The 15,969-nt window shown below is 39.9% G+C and overlaps 1 protein-coding gene across 1 annotated transcript in view; it reads right to left on the bottom strand.

Annotated features, from left to right (window-relative positions):
* Positions 1 to 15,969, bottom strand: part of tnfaip6 (tumor necrosis factor, alpha-induced protein 6) — a 54,728-nt gene that overhangs the window by 31,501 nt on the left and 7,258 nt on the right. Inside the window, exon 2 of the mRNA XM_072579796.1 lies at positions 15,292 to 15,429. Within this exon, the coding sequence (XP_072435897.1) occupies positions 15,292 to 15,429 (138 nt within the window). The remainder of the gene's footprint in view (positions 1 to 15,291; positions 15,430 to 15,969) is intronic.

The raw sequence follows: 15,969 nt of genomic DNA, 5'->3' as shown, positions 1-15,969 counted from the left end.
TGTGACTGTTCAACCATCAGTTCTCACTCTCACTATCCTACCAACCCTCCTTCATGCATCTTCATATCTCACATATCTCCCTTACACTCTCCAAATCCCTTTCATATCCTTTCACATTTTTCAATCTCCCTCCATACAACAATCCCCATTATCGACTTAGACCACTTTACACTCATGCACACACATATACACTCTCTCTCACAGACACTCACAACCTCCCACCCCAGGCACACACACACACTCCCACATGGACCCCCTCACAGATTTAAGACACTTTACATTCACTACACACACATATACACTCTCTCTCACACTCACAACCCCCAACTCAAACAGAAAGACACACACAGACAGACAGACACAAGGACCCCACATACACACATATATTTTGTGGGGTGAATTTGTACTTGCAGAGTTACATTGTACTTTGCTCAAAAACTGCATGAATTCATGTAAACTCTGTTATCTCACTTTTTAGATAAGAATTAATCTAAGTATCATGGCATAGACAGAGAACACAGGGGGCTAACACCTTCAACATATTGTCTAGCTAACACCAATTGTTACAGTTAATCTGAGAATGCAACTTTTAAAAAAAAGGTGTTGTGATTTACACATGAAAGAAGTGAAACTATCATGGTATTCGAACAGATGAAAGACTCAACAGGCAATCAAGATATTTTTCAATGTCTAATTTCAGTTACATCACACTGTAAATTTTTGCTATAAATTCTGTGCCTTACAATTGTGTCCTCCATAACCACCTGATGAAAGAGCAGCGCCCCGAAAGCTTCCAATTAAACCTGTTGGACTAAAACCTGGTGTTGTGATTTTTAACCCATTATCTACTGTGGACAAAACTCATAGCAGTAGGAAGTCATTGAAATGAACGGGAAATGAAAAACATGATCCACTCAAACTTCAGACGAAACAAATGCATCTCTTGGAAACTCATTCAGCTGTTAACCAAACACGCATTGAAACCATTAAAACCTACTTGGAAATCCAACCTTTGCTCTTAAGTGCTTATAAATAAGTTAAGGTAAATAAAACTGCCAAAACAACAAAGAAAACCTCCACAACTATGTAAATGAAACTTGCTGCGCTAAATGCTTCAGTGAGGATCAGAATTCTGTTGTGCTTTCATAAGATTCAGTTGTGCAACTGAGAAATACTCTGGAGCTCAATACAATGAAATTGCTGGAGTAAATGACATGACCAGTCATCTGTTTACACTTTCAAAAGTTCAGCAAGTGGATCAAAGAAGTATTGTATCTGTTCATTTTTTTCAAAGGGTCAAAAGATGATTGGAACTAAAATCAATTTTATCAGCATGCAAAGTGGTATGATTACACATTAAAAACAGAACTTGAGAATTGCCGAGAACAGATACAAGAAAATTGCAAGAATATTCAGATAAGTCCTAATGTCTTCCCTTTACATTGATCTATTTGGAAATTGTCCTGAGGAGCGAAAGGTGAAAAGTTTCAACAAAATTTGTTAATTATCAACAAATTTGTAATACTGTAATTTGTAGACAAGCACTTTATCCACTGTAAAGTAATCTGATGCATGTAAATAGTTGAACAGTGCTGGTACTTGTGTCACTTATAATTTAAGAACTATGCTCAATTGTTACATTAAAACATATATAAATTATTATATATCACGACTGGAGGTGCTGGTGTTGGACTGGGATGGACAAAGTTAAAAAACACACAACGTCAGCAGGTTTATTTGGAAGCAGTAGCCTTCAGGGTGCTGCTCCTTCATCAGGTGGTTGTGGAGGTTAAAATCATGCTCACAGAATTTATAGGTAAAGGAGTCCAGTGTCATGGAGATGTGATACCATACAGATGTAGTACAGATGTTGGCCTATTGCCTGGTATTGTGTGATTTTTAACTTTATCCAACCTCTCCTCAGAAATAAAACCTTCCAGAGAGTAGACTTGGACGATCAACTTGTGTATGCGATGATAATTCTTCTGCTGTAAGGCATCTGGAAATGCCAAGGAAATAGTCAAGGATGAATAATTTAGAAAATAAGTTCATAAAAATATTCTGGAGTTTTGCCACATCGTATTTTCAGGTGGTTGAGAATGTAATACATGTCAGCCTTTATTTAAGAAATAAAATGGCTGAAGTAGAGCTCACTCTGAATAATATTGTACAAAAACCAGAAGGTTAGTAGGATGATTAGCTTTTATTATTCTGTGCTCCCTTACATTGTTCCTTAGAGGACGTTTTTCAGATGTCATGAACATGATTCTAAGCAGCCAGTCAAACATACTCCAGGATATGTACAATTGAAATTTATCTAATGTACTGTCTGGGGAACTTTAAATCTATTCTCTAATTGACAGCACATGGACTTGGCAATACAATTCCTGTGTGGAAAGTTTCATGTCAGTTTTTGTCCGTTACATGAAATTTGTGCTTATCTCTTGCTTGTGTGAACTGTTGTTCAATTAATGCTTTTATTTTGATTGTTTCTTTCCCCAGCAGAGATATTTATATCTACAGCCACAGGTGAGGTGCCGGAGCACTGAAGGGTGGCTAATGTTGAGCCTTTATTTCAGAAAGGCTGTAAAGACAAGCCTGGAAACTATAGACTGATGAGTCTAACATCAGTGGTCAGTAAGTTCATAGAAGATCAAGGGATCCCTACAATGTGGAAACAGGCTCTTCAGACCAACAAGTCCACACTGACGCTCCACAGAATAACCCACCCAGACCCATTCCCTGAACCTATTACTCTACATTTACCCCTAAATAATAACATCCCTGAACACTATGGGCAATTTAGCATGATCAATTCACCTAATCTTTGGTGAATTTGGATTTGGGAGGATCTTGGATCGTGAGAGGAAACCCACAGGGAGAATGTGCAAACTCCACACAGACAGTCAGTTAAGGCTGGAATCGAAACTGAGTCCCTGGCGCTGTGAGGCAGCAGTGGTAACCAATAAGCCACCGTGCCACCCACAAAGTTGTTGGAGGGGACTCTGAGAGAAAGGATTTAAATAGGATTTGGAGAGGCAAAGACTGATTAGGTATAGTCAGCATGGCTTTGTGTGAGAGAAATCATGTTTCCCAAACTCGATTGAGGGCGGCACAGTGGCTCAGTGGCTAGTACTGCAGCCTTAAGCGCCAGGAACCCGGGTTCAATTACAGCCTCAGGCGACTGTCTGTGTGGAGTTTGCACGTTCTCCCTGTGTCTGCATGGGTTTCCTCCGGGTGCTCCAGTTTCCTCCCACAGTCCAAAGATGTGCAGGTTAGGTGAATTGGCCATACTAAATTGCTCATAGTCTTAGTTGCATTAGTCAGAGGGAAATGGGTCTGGTAGGTTACTCTTTGGAGGCTTGGTGTGGACTTGTTGAGCCAAAGGGCCTGTTTCCACGCTGTAGTGAATCTATAAAAAACCCAAGAAGATAGATGAGGGCAAAGCGGTAGATGTTGTCTACATAGACTTTAGTAAAGCCTTTGACAAGGTTCCACATGATAAACTAATTCGTAAAGTTAGATCACATTGGACTTAGGGAGAGTTTGCCAATTGAATGCAAAATTGGCTTAATAGTAGGAGACAGGGGTGGTGGTGAGGGGATGTTTTTGGATTGAATGCCTGTGACCAATGGTGTTCCACAGGGATCGGTGCTGAGTCCACTGTTGTTTGTCATTTATATAAGTGATTTGGATGAGAATTTAGGAGTCTTGGTTAGTAAGTGTTCAGATGATAGCGATGGTATAGTCAACAGTGAAAACGTTGTATAAGATTACAAAGGGATCTTGATCAATTGTGCCAATGGGCTGAGGAGTGGCAGATGGAGCTTAATTTGGATAAATGCAAGGTATTACACTTTTTGGTAAAACAAACAAGGGCATGACTTATACAGTTAATGATAGGGTCATGTACCTCTGTTGTAGAACAGAGAGATTTAGGCATTCAGGTACATAGTTCTTTGAAGTTTGCGTCAAAGGTAGGCAGGGTGCTTAAGACAGCATTTAGCACACTTGCCTTCATTGCTCAGACTATTGAGTATAGGAGTTGGGATGTCATGTTGAGGTTGTACACGACAATGGTTAGGCCACTTTTAGAGTACTGTGTACAATTTTGGTCATCCTGCTACAGGAAGAATATTATTAAATTATAAGTGTTCAGAAATGATTTATCAAGATTTGCTAGGACTGGAGGGTTTCAATTATAAGGAGAGGCTGAATAGGCTTGGACCTTTTTCACTGGAGTGTAGGAGGAGGTTGAAGGGTGACCCTATAGAGGTTTATTAAATAATAAATAGCCAGGGTCTTTTTCCCTAAGGTGGGGGAGTTCAAAATGAGGGAGCTTATTTTTAAAATGAGAGGTGAAAGATTTAAAAGGGATCTTATGAGCAACTTCTCCACACAGAAGGTGTGAACTGCCAGAAGAAATGGTAGATGCATGTACAGTTACAACATTAAAAGACATTTTGACAGGTCTATGAATATGAAAGATTAAGAAGGATAGGCAAGCGGGACTAGTTTATTTTGGGAAACTTGTGTCAGCATTTATGAATTGAACCGAGATTCTCTTTCCGTGCTATCTGACTTTATGACTCTCTATGACTCTGATTCACTCACCGTGATTTTACAGTTGATAAACTTCCTTCAGTTGTCTAAGTATTGCTGCCTGAGCTTGTAACTCTCACCATAATTCAGTCATATTAATAAGCATTTAAAAATATCCAACAAATATAGTGGCATTGAGTTGTGAAGGTAAGTTATATTTGAGAAATCTATGTAGTTTTATAAAGAGGTGACTCATTGATTGAGACAATGGAATTGCAGTGCAGTTTTTTTGCATTTTCAGATGATGTTGGGTAAATTATCTATCAGGGTTGTTTGGAAGAGATCAGATTTGTGGTATACAAGAAATAAAGCAGTGTGAATCCAAAGTTAGTTAATGGATTGCAAGGAAAAGTGTAAATGCTCAGACTACAGGATTTTGGGAAGTACAACAGTGAGAGCTGAAACATGTTGGGTTCAATTTATTTGCAGTTTACATTATATGAACCTCAGCATAGAGGAGAAAAAAAAAATCAAATCTTGCTGATGAGACAAAAAGGGAGATTTGGACAACAATGAAGTTGATTGTAAAAGACTGGCAGACAAGTAACAGAATGAACAGACATTAACTGAGGTAATTTGATATGAGTGACAGCAGATTATATTTTTGAGAAGAAAAGGAAGGAACTAGAGTATACACTTAGAGTCATAGAGTCATATAGCACAGAAACAGACCCTTCAGTCCAACCAGTCCCAAGCTAAACTAGTCCCACCTGCCTGCTCCTGGCCATTATCTTTCCCACTCATGTGTCCATCCATATGTCTTTTAAATGGTGTAATTGTATCCGCAACCATCGCTTCCTCAGGAAGTTCATTCCTTATGTAAACCATCCTCTGTGTAAAAAAATTTGCCTCATGTCTTTTTAAAATCTCTCTCCTCTCACCTTAAAATGTGCCCCAAGTCTTAGAAAAAAGGCAACTTATTGGAAAATATGTAGATGAAGAGGAAAAAACTGTTTCCTGTCTTCACAGAGTCACTGGGAAAGGTCTAATTTTTTTTTGTAAAGACAACACATCTCTTAACCATTATGGACCAAAGGGTTATAAGTTGGCATGGACAGTGTAAGGCCCACATAGGTGGAGGGATAGAGGTTTTCATGGGGTGAATGACGGAGGTCATGAGGTGGCATTAATGGGGCATGGGTAGTCTATTTAGGTGCAGTGAGCAGTTGTGAGGGATGCGGGTTAGAGGCCTGTCCGCATTTTTCAAATGTTTGATGAAGAGTGAGTTCACTAAAACATCAACTGAAGAATAATTCAGGGAGGCAGGTGGGGATAGAAGAAATGTCTCTGACTAAGAAAAATGGATCATGGACTGTTTTGCCAAAGTAAGCAGTTCAGATAGAAGTTCTTGCATTCTTAAAGGAAAACTGGATAACTACTTCATCCCAGATGCCGTGAAGTTAATTGTAGGTCACCGCTGTTTAACTAGGTCTCCAGCAGCAACTGGTGAAGTTAAGAAAAGGCAGCAAGTAGAGAAGCCAGACAATCGATCCCTGTGGATCATCAATGAAGGAAGAACATCTTTGTCACGTTGGGAATGGAATGAGTGATCTGGTGGAGGGAGAAAATCAGGGGCAAAGGATTTCTGAACCAAAATGTACAACTACTGGCAGAATCTAATGAAAATATTCTGTTTTCCTCGATATGCCATTAATTTCCCTTAACATTTATAAAGGCATGACACTAGTGAAATAAAGAATCCCTGCTCTATAATCTATAGGTTGTCTATTTTTGTAAATTCATTTACGGAATGAGGTCATTGCTTGTTAGGCCCATCTCTAATTGCCTAAAGGTCAGTTTGAAAGTCAACCACAATGCTATGGGTCTGGAATCATTGTAGGCCAGCCTGGGTAATGACAGCAGTTTCCTTCCCTAAAGGATATTAGTTAGCCAGATGGGTTTTGCCAATAATTGGCAATAGCTTCATGGTCATCATTAGACTCTTACTTCCAGATTTTCTTTTTGCATTCAAATTACACCATTTGCAATGACAGAGTTGGACCTCAGGTCCCTGGTTTTCTGGATTAATGGTCTAGCAAAAGTACCACACAGCCATTGCCTCCGCTAGTTGTATATGCTTGAACCTCACGTAACACCCAGGCTTATCGGTAGATCAGTAATGAAGCCTGGGTTTCATGGTTCACTTCTGATTACCTTCACCGGTTGATCCAACAGAACAGATTATCATTGTTTAATTGAAACAGTGCAAATGCCGGTGTTTCCAAGGCAAGTTATGTAGAGAGACTGGAAAAATGGCATCATTCCACTGGACGCAGAGAAGGTTAAGAAGTAGCTTGATGAAGCTGCACAAAATCATGAAAGGTTTTGATAGAGAATTGTTTGTAGGTGCAGAAGGATTGTTGATACAGATTTAAAATAATTAGCGAATGAGGTGATGTGACAAAATACGTTTTTACACATTAAGCTTTTTGCAATGTGGAATGTACTGCCTAAAAATAAATTGGAAGCAGATTTATGAGTGATTATCAAAAGATAATTGGATAAATTCTTGAAGAGACAAACATGTGCAGAAAGAATAAGAGCATAGGATTAACTGGATTATACAACTGGCTATATCAAAAGGGCTGACACAGCTACAATGGACCAAATGATTTACCTCTGTGCTGTATCATCTTGTGATTCTGTGATGAGTTAAATTAATAATTTACAATGGAAATTGTTAATGTAAGTTGACATATTACAAACATTCCCACATTCTACTTTGATGTAGGGCTTCTTCGTGTTTTATTTTCATTCTCACTTGACTTCCTACAACCCGATTTCAAGTCTGAAATGACCACAATCCAGAATTAAGGCTTTGTAGATTCCTTAGAAATGTCTTGTAGTGAATTTCAGCAAGAGGTGTGAAATCAATTATAAACTCTGGGGATTGATGTGTTTGTTTTCAACAGAAGTAAATTAAATTCACAACAATGCTCAATGAAAATATTGCGGAGAAATAAAAAAAACCTGTATATGTAAAATAAGTCCCTTTAAATATTTCAGCTGAAGTTTGAATACGAGTTTGTGTTTGGTCTGATCTTTTTGAGTCATTTTTTGTCAGATCTTGTTGGAGCCAAATTTTGATTATTAACATTCCTGTGGAACATTTTACTGTGCCATGACATTCTATTTGATGACAAAGTAAGATGTATACGGCATCTTCTTGACATATGTACAACCTTTGGCACATTTGCCTGCATGATCCTCCTTCATAAAATGAGACAGCAATGGTCTAGCAACCCAGAACGCCCAGTAAATGGCATGAGGGCATGGGTTCGTATTGTGCCACATCAGATTATGAAATTTGAATTCAACATAAAAAAATTCAGAATAAAGCCCCAATCCTAACTTATCCACCTTGCCTGGATGGTGACTATGTACCACTGTCAATTGCCATAAAAATCCATCATAGAAAAGTACAGCACAGAACAGGCCCTTTGGCCCACGATGTTGTGCCGAGGTTTAATCCTAATATAAAATACAATAACCTACGCACCCCTCAACTCACTGCTATTCATGTGCATGTTCAGCAGTCACTTAAATGTCCCTAATGACTCTGCTTCCACCACCACTACTGGCAACGCATTCCATGCATTCACAACTCTCTGCAGAAAGAACCTTCCGCTGACGTCCCTTTATACCTTTCTCCTAATATCTTAAAACTATGACTCCTTGTAACAGTCAATCTTGCCCTGGGAAAAAGTCTCTGGCTATCGACCCTATCTATTCCTTTCATTATCATGTATACCTCGATCAGGTATCCTCTGTTCCTCCTTCTCTCTAGAGAAAAAAGTCTGAGCGTATTCAACCTTTCTTCATAAGGCAAGCCCTCCAGTCCAGGCAGCATCCTGGTAAACCTTCTTTGCCCCCTCTCCAAAGCCTCTGTATCTTTTCTATAGTAGGGCGACCAGAATTGGACACAATATTCCAAGTGTCATCTCACCCAGACCCATTCCCCTACTTTTACCCCTTCACTTAACACTAGGGGTAATTTAGCATGGCCAATTAATCTAAACTGCACATTTTTGGATTGTGGGAGGAAACCGGAGCACCCGGAGGACACCCACGCAGACACTGAGAGAATGTGCAAACTCCACACAGACAGTCACCTGAGGCAGGAATTGAACCTGGGTCTCTGGCGCTGTGAGGCCGCAGTGCTAACCACTGTGCAACCGTGCCACCCCTTACTGCCTTCCTTACTTGGACTAGCCTACATGTGACTCCAAACCTATAGCTATTAGGATTAGATTACTTACAGTGTGGAAACAGGCCCTTCGGCCCAACAAGTTCACACCGCCCCGCCGAAGCGCAACCCACCCATACCCCTACATCTACCCCTTACCTAACACTACGGGCAATTTACCATGGCCAATTCACCTGACCTGCACATCTTTGGACTGTGGGAGGAAACCAGAGCACCTGGAGGAAACCCACGCAGACACGGAGAAGAATGTGCAAACTCCACACAGTCAGTCGCCTGAGGCAGGAATTGAACCCAGGTCTCTGGCGCTCTGAGGCAGCAGTGCTAACCACTGTGCCACCGTGCTGCCCTAAATGGATGGGCATTAAATGCTGGCCTACCCATTGATGCCTGAATCCATTTCATGAATAAAAAGAGTCCCTCATTGAGAAAAACCCCTCTCATCTACTTCTGTTCCTATCCAACTGTTGCCTCACAGCGCCAGAGACCTGGGTTTATTTGCCGCCTTAGGCGACTCTCTGTGTGGAGTTTGCACATTCTCTCCGTGTCTGCGTGGGTTTCCTCCAGGTGCTCCGGTTTCCCCCCACAATCCAAAAATGTGCAGGTTAGGTGAATTGGCCATGCTAAATTGCCTGTAGTGTTAGGTGAAGGGGTAAATGTAGGGGAATGGGTCTGAGTGGGTTGCGCTTCGACGGGTCGATGTGAACTTGTTTCCACGCTCTAAGTAATCTAGTCACATTCCTTTGGAATTCAATGATATTGCCATCTTCATGCCCTCCACTGTCATCATTTTGAAGGTTACCATTGACCAGGAAATTAAGTGGGCCAGCTATATAAATACCGTGACTATAAGAGAAGGTCAGAAGCTGGAAATTCCACAAGCCATAACTCCTGACTCTGCACAGATGTCCACAATCTGGAAGGAAAAAGTCAGCAGTATGATGGAATATTCTCCAACTTACATTTAAAATGTTCCTGCAGTAGAAGGGATGTATAAATGCATGCAGTTGTTATGTGAAAGAATTGTTGCAATTCATTAGCTCTAGTGTGAAGTATAGAATCATGGAATCATTAATATAAAAGGAATGAATAACATTTTGCATTTTGCATAAAATATAATATTGCCTGATATTGCTTTATTCCATAATTGCTGTTATATTTATTTTTTGATCCTATTAGTCAGTACCTAGTTATTTTGTGAGAAATTTGCCAACCCCCACTCTTGATAGTTATACAGTATTCTAACAATTTACATATAAGTCCTACTTGTTAGAAAAATAATTTTAAAACTAACAAATAAAGATATGACTGCATCACAAGGAAATAGTTCCTTCTTTTTAGAGGAAAGTTGTTAGAGTAATTTTCAAAACCGATTTTTTATTTTACGAATGCCACAGTGAAACAAAGCTATTGTCAAACTATGCAGGAATTATTTTGTCGCACTGACCTGGAGGCTACCTGGTGGGTATTGAATGCAGGTATGTCAGTGAATCTACTGACATAAACCTTCAGGTCTCTAACTTTCAAAATATGGGAAGCCGATAGTTGTCTGCCTTACCTCATAGGTTACACCTTGTGCTAAAAAGAAATGCTCACTGCTTCTCTCTGCAATGTCTCCACAACCCCAGCTGTAGCCTTTGTGTGGGGCAGTAAAAATAGCCTGTCAAGAAAATCCGTGCCAATTACACATAACTGTTCATTATCAGGCAAAACAAAGTGTTCCTAAGACTTGCTAATGAGATACATAATGAGGATACACCAAAAGTATGAAAAATAACTGTACCTTCCCTTTTTTAAATAAGTGAGCTTTCAGTTAATTTATTTAATGCAGGCTACCATGAGGTACCAGATCAGATTATTTGCATCTTATACTTTAAAAACTGTCTTTCAGACCACTGTCTTTTACTGTACCATCCCACAAAATTGCAAATTATTGTGCATAAAGTTAATTCAAAATTGCAAATTTACCAATTAACTCATAAATGTGAGGTGATGTATTTTGATAGGTATATGTGGGCAAACAATATGAAATAGAGGCTTAAGGGATGCAGGAGCAGAGAGGATTGCACAGAAAGCAGTAGGATAGGTAGAGAGAGTAATTAATAAAGCATGGGCTTTATAAATAAGGGCACGCAGTACAAGTAAAAGTAAAAACACAAAGAACAGAGAACAATATAGCGCAGAACATGCCCTTCGGTCCTCAATGTTGCACCGACCTGTGAACTAATCTAAGCCCAACCCCTTACGCTATCCCATCATCATCCATGCGCTTCTCCAAGGATTGTTTAAGTCTCCCTAATGTGGCTGAGTTAACTACATTGGCAGGCAGGGCATTCCATGCCCTTGCCACTCTCTGAGTAAAGAACCTGCCTCTGACATCTGTCTTAAATCTATCACCCCTCAATTTGTAGCTATGCCCCCTTGTACAAGCTGACGTCATCATCCTAGGAAAAAGACTTTCACTGTCTATCTAATCATCTGATCATCTTGTATGTCTCTATAAAATCCCTTATTAGTCTTAGAGTCATAGAGTCCTAGAGATGGACAGCATGGAAACAGACCCTTCGGTCCAACCTGTCCATGCCGACCAGATATCCCAACCCAATCTAGTCCCACCTGCCAGCACCCAGCCCATATCCCTCCAAACCCTTCCTATTCATATACCCATCCAAATGTCTTTTAAATGTTGCAATTGTACCAGCCTCCACCACTTTATCTGGCAGCTCATTCCATAGATGTACCACCCTCTGCATGAAAAAGTTGCCCCTGAGGTCTCTTTTATATATTTCCCCTCTCACCCTAAACCTATGCCCTCTAGTTCTGGACTCCCTGATCCCAGGGAAAAGACTTTGTCTATTTATCCTATCCATGCCCCTCATAATTTTGTAAACCTCTGTAAGGTTCCGACGCTCCAGGGAAAAAAACGCCCCAGCCTGTTCAGCTTCTCCCTATAGCTCAAATCCTCGAACCCTGGCAACATCCTTGTCAATCGTTCCAATGAGAACAAACCCAAGTCTCTCAACCTTTCATCATAAGACCTTCCCTCCAGACAAGACAACATCCCGATAATTCTTCTCTGCATCTTTTCCAATGCTTCCACATCCTTCCTGTAATAGCGCGATCAGAACTGTACACAATATTCCAAGTGGGGCTGCACTAGCATTTTGTATAGTTGCAGCATGACATTATTGCTCCGGAACTAGATTGCTCTACCAATAAAACCTAACACACCGTATGCCTTCTTAACAGCACTATCAACCTGGGTGGCAACTTTCAGGGATCTATGTAGATGGATTCCAAGATCCTTCTACACATTCACACTACCAAAAATCTTTCCATTTACCCAGTATTCTGTCTTCCTGTTATTCTTCTCAAAGTGAATCACCTCACATTTAGCTGCATTGAACTCCATTTGCCACCTCTCAGCCCAATTCTGCAGTTTATCCAAATCCCCCTGCAACTTGCAACATTTTTCCACACTGTCCACTACTCCACCGACATTAGTGTCATCTGCAAACCTACTAACCCATCCATCTGTGCCTGCGTCCAAGTCATTTATAAAAATAACAAACAGCAGTGTTCCCAAAACAGATCCTTGTGGCTCACCACTAGTAACCGGACTCCAGACTGAATATTTTCCATCAACCACCTTCTTACAGAAAGCCAATTTCTAATCCAAACTGCTAAATCACCCTCAATCCCATGCCTCTGCATTTTCTCCAACAGCATATCATGTCGAACCTTATCAAGGGCTTTACTGAAGTTCATGTACACCACATCAACTGCCCTACCCTCATCCACATGCTTGGTCATCTTCTCAAAAAACTCAATGAGGTTTATGAGACATGACCTGCACTTGCGGAACGTTTCAGAGAACACCTCTGGGACACCCGGGCCAACCAACCCAACCACCCTGTAGCTCAACACTTCAACTCCATCTCCCACTCCACCAAGGACATGCAGGTCCTTGGACCCCTCCATCGCCAGACCATAGCAACATGACGGTTGGAGGAAGAGCGCCTCATCTTCCGCCTAGGAACCCTCCAACCACAAGGGATGAACTCAGATTTCTCCAGTTTCCTCATTTCTCCTCCCCCCACCTTGTCTCAGTCAAATCCCTCGAACTCAGCACAGCCTTCCTAACCTGCAATCTTCTTCCTGACCTCTCTGCCCCCACCCCACTCCGGCCTATCACCCTCACCTTGACCTCCTTCCACCTATCACATTTCCAACGCCCCTCCCCCAAGTCCCTCCTCCCTACCTTTTATCTTAGCCTGCTGGACACACTTTCCTCATTCCTGAAGAAGGGCTTATGCCCGAAACATCGATTCTCCTGTTCCTTGAATGCTGCCTGACCTGCTGCGCTTTTCCAGCAACACATTTTCAGCCTTGATGAAAACATGTTGACTATCTGCAATCAAATTGTTGCTTTCTAGATGATTATAAATCCTATCTCTTATAATCCTTTCCAAAACTTTTCCTGCAACAAACATAAGACTCACTGGTCTATAATTACCTGGGTCATCTCTACTGCCCTTCTTGAACAAGGGCACGACATTTGCAATCCTCCAGTCCTCCGGTACTAAACCTGTAGACAATTACGACTCCTAGATCAAAGCCAAAAGCTCCAACACCACCTCCCTAGCTTCTCAGAGAATCTTCGGATAAATCCCATCTGGCCTAGGGGACTTGTCTACTTTCAGTCCTTTGAGAATTGAGAACACCTCTTCCTTACTAACCTCTATCCTTTCTAGTCTAGTATCTTGTATCTCATGCTTCTTCTCTACAATATTCTCCTACAATATTAGTTGAATAGAAATGAATGCTGACGAAACCCAGTAGGTCTGGTTGCATCTGTGGAGAGAGGAACAGAATTAATGTTTCAAGTCTAATCTTATTCTTCTTCGTAACTTAGAAGCTGTTAACTCTGTTTCTGTTTTCATCGATGCTGCCAGATCTGCTAAGTTTTTCCAGTGACTCTCTGTTTTTTTCAGATTCCTAGCATCTGCATATTTTGCTTTTATATAAGTACAACTAGTTGTTTAAGATTCTTTAATATATGGGGATATATAATTTAAGTATATTAAGCTAATTTAGAGGTTAGGTAAAAATGATGCAAGACACTTGTTACACATCAACTAGCGTGTTGTGTACAATTCTGGAAACCATACTAAAAAAAAAGGATGTTAACACATTGGAGAGAATGTAATAGAAATTTATGAAAATAGTTCCAGGAATGAGAAATTTCAGTTATGAGGATAGATTGGAGAGATCTGGAAAATTCTCTTTGGTGAGAAGAGGTTTAAAAGGAGATCTGGGCAAAGCTTTCAAAATGAAGAGAGGTGTGGATAGAGTAGGTAGGGAGAAACTGCCCCTGCTTGTAAAAGGATTGAGAATATACTGGCACAGATTTGATGTGATATATAAATTTGGCAAATGTGAATTGATAGAAAACTTATTCACACAATGTTCGAGTTTGTTATGCACAGTCTGGAAGTCTCATCGAGGCAGATTCAATTTGGGCATTAATTAGCTGATTAGTTGAATAGAAACAATGTGTAAAGGTGTGGGGACAAAGAAGGCAAATAGTATTCATATAGAATCCGTGTCATATAGGCTATTTGACCCTACCAGTTTTCACTGTCCCTCTGAAGCTTTGAATCTCTGAATCAAGACTAACAGAAAAGAATCCTGTGACTTTCAGCCATTTGTATTACAATTTTATAATGCCTTCGATTTGAGAGACCAGCCAAACAGAAGGAAAATATTTAAATAAATACGAGGATAGTTTTAAAAAAACAGGTTTGTCAGGCGTACAATTCCAGGATAATAATTAGGAAACAGAATGAGGAAAAAGAAAAAAACCAAATAAGTAAAAGTAAGCAGTTTAAAATTGTTTACTCAATTGCCTTGGATGGATTGTTTAACACTTTAAAGCTCATTTTAGGTCATAAAATTTCTCTTGAATAAGGACAAAAGAAAAATGCCCAGCAGGTCAGGCAGGATCTTCGGACTGAAATAAAATTTCCATTTCAGATCAATAATTCTTCAACAGAAAGTTTCTCTTGTCATTGGGCTAATTTTTAACTATAAAGCAGATATTATTTTAGTTCAAAACATGTTTGTAATATAAAATGGTTTGTCCAGTGACAGTGAGCTGCTTTCAACCTCAGAACCAATCTAAAGTGTTGCAATCATGGAAAGTTATTCCTTTATTTTCCTAGGGAAAATTAATTCTAGGAATTTGATGAATAAGTGGTTCATGTAAGTGATGCATGTCTTTATCATTACTATCATGATTATGCAACAGGAATCTGGTATTATTTCCACAGTGAAGTTCTTCAGTTCTGCTCTTTCACAGAAAAAAAGCAATATCACATTCATAAAAGTCACTGCTCATTGTGCAATTAATAACACTGTGCCAATCACATGTTTAACTTAATAACATTTCATCCAAAATGGTAAATGCACAGACTCTTTCCTACCTATACGCTGAGCTAACTCTAATTGTTTATACGTTGCAAGGGTGCCTCCTTCAAAATTACAGACCACTTTAGCTTCTTTCAAGGTGAGCTGATATTTTCCTTTGCGCGACTCTCTGTGATAAACACCAGCTGCTTGTTCTGTAATTACATGACAAAACAATACATCAGTTTTGAAAAATTCTGTACAATCTACTTTCTATGCATTGAGAAGTCAAACCTTTCAGTTTAGTTTCCAATATATAAAAAGACAAAAAAAAACTGCAGATGCTGGAATCTAAAATAGACAGGCAAGAAGCTGGAAGACACAGCAAGCCGGGTAGAGTCAGGAGGTGGAGAAGTCGACATTTCAGGTGTAATCCTTCTTCAGGACTGGAGAAGGGTTACACCTGAAATGTTGACTTCTCCACCTCCTGATGCTGCCTGGCTTGCTGTGCTCTTCCAGCTTCTTGCCTGTCTATTTTATATCCAATATATAAAAAGATAAGCTTGCTTTTGTTTCCTATTTCTGTCATTTTGTTTTATTGCTGTGGAAATGAAGCAACAAATACTTTTATAGTTCAGAATAAGTAGATGGGCATATGAATAAAAATGTTAAACACAAGATAATTTTAAAATAGAAGTTGTGGTGCTACTTTTCTATTAAATTAAATATTGCAATATGAGGGGATATGACTCATA

This window comes from Chiloscyllium punctatum, chromosome 10 (assembly GCF_047496795.1).
Source record: "Chiloscyllium punctatum isolate Juve2018m chromosome 10, sChiPun1.3, whole genome shotgun sequence".
Taxonomy (NCBI): Eukaryota; Metazoa; Chordata; class Chondrichthyes; order Orectolobiformes; family Hemiscylliidae; genus Chiloscyllium; species Chiloscyllium punctatum.
The sequence above is the reverse complement of the archived record's forward strand: the minus strand, read 5'-3'. Positions and strand labels throughout refer to the sequence as shown.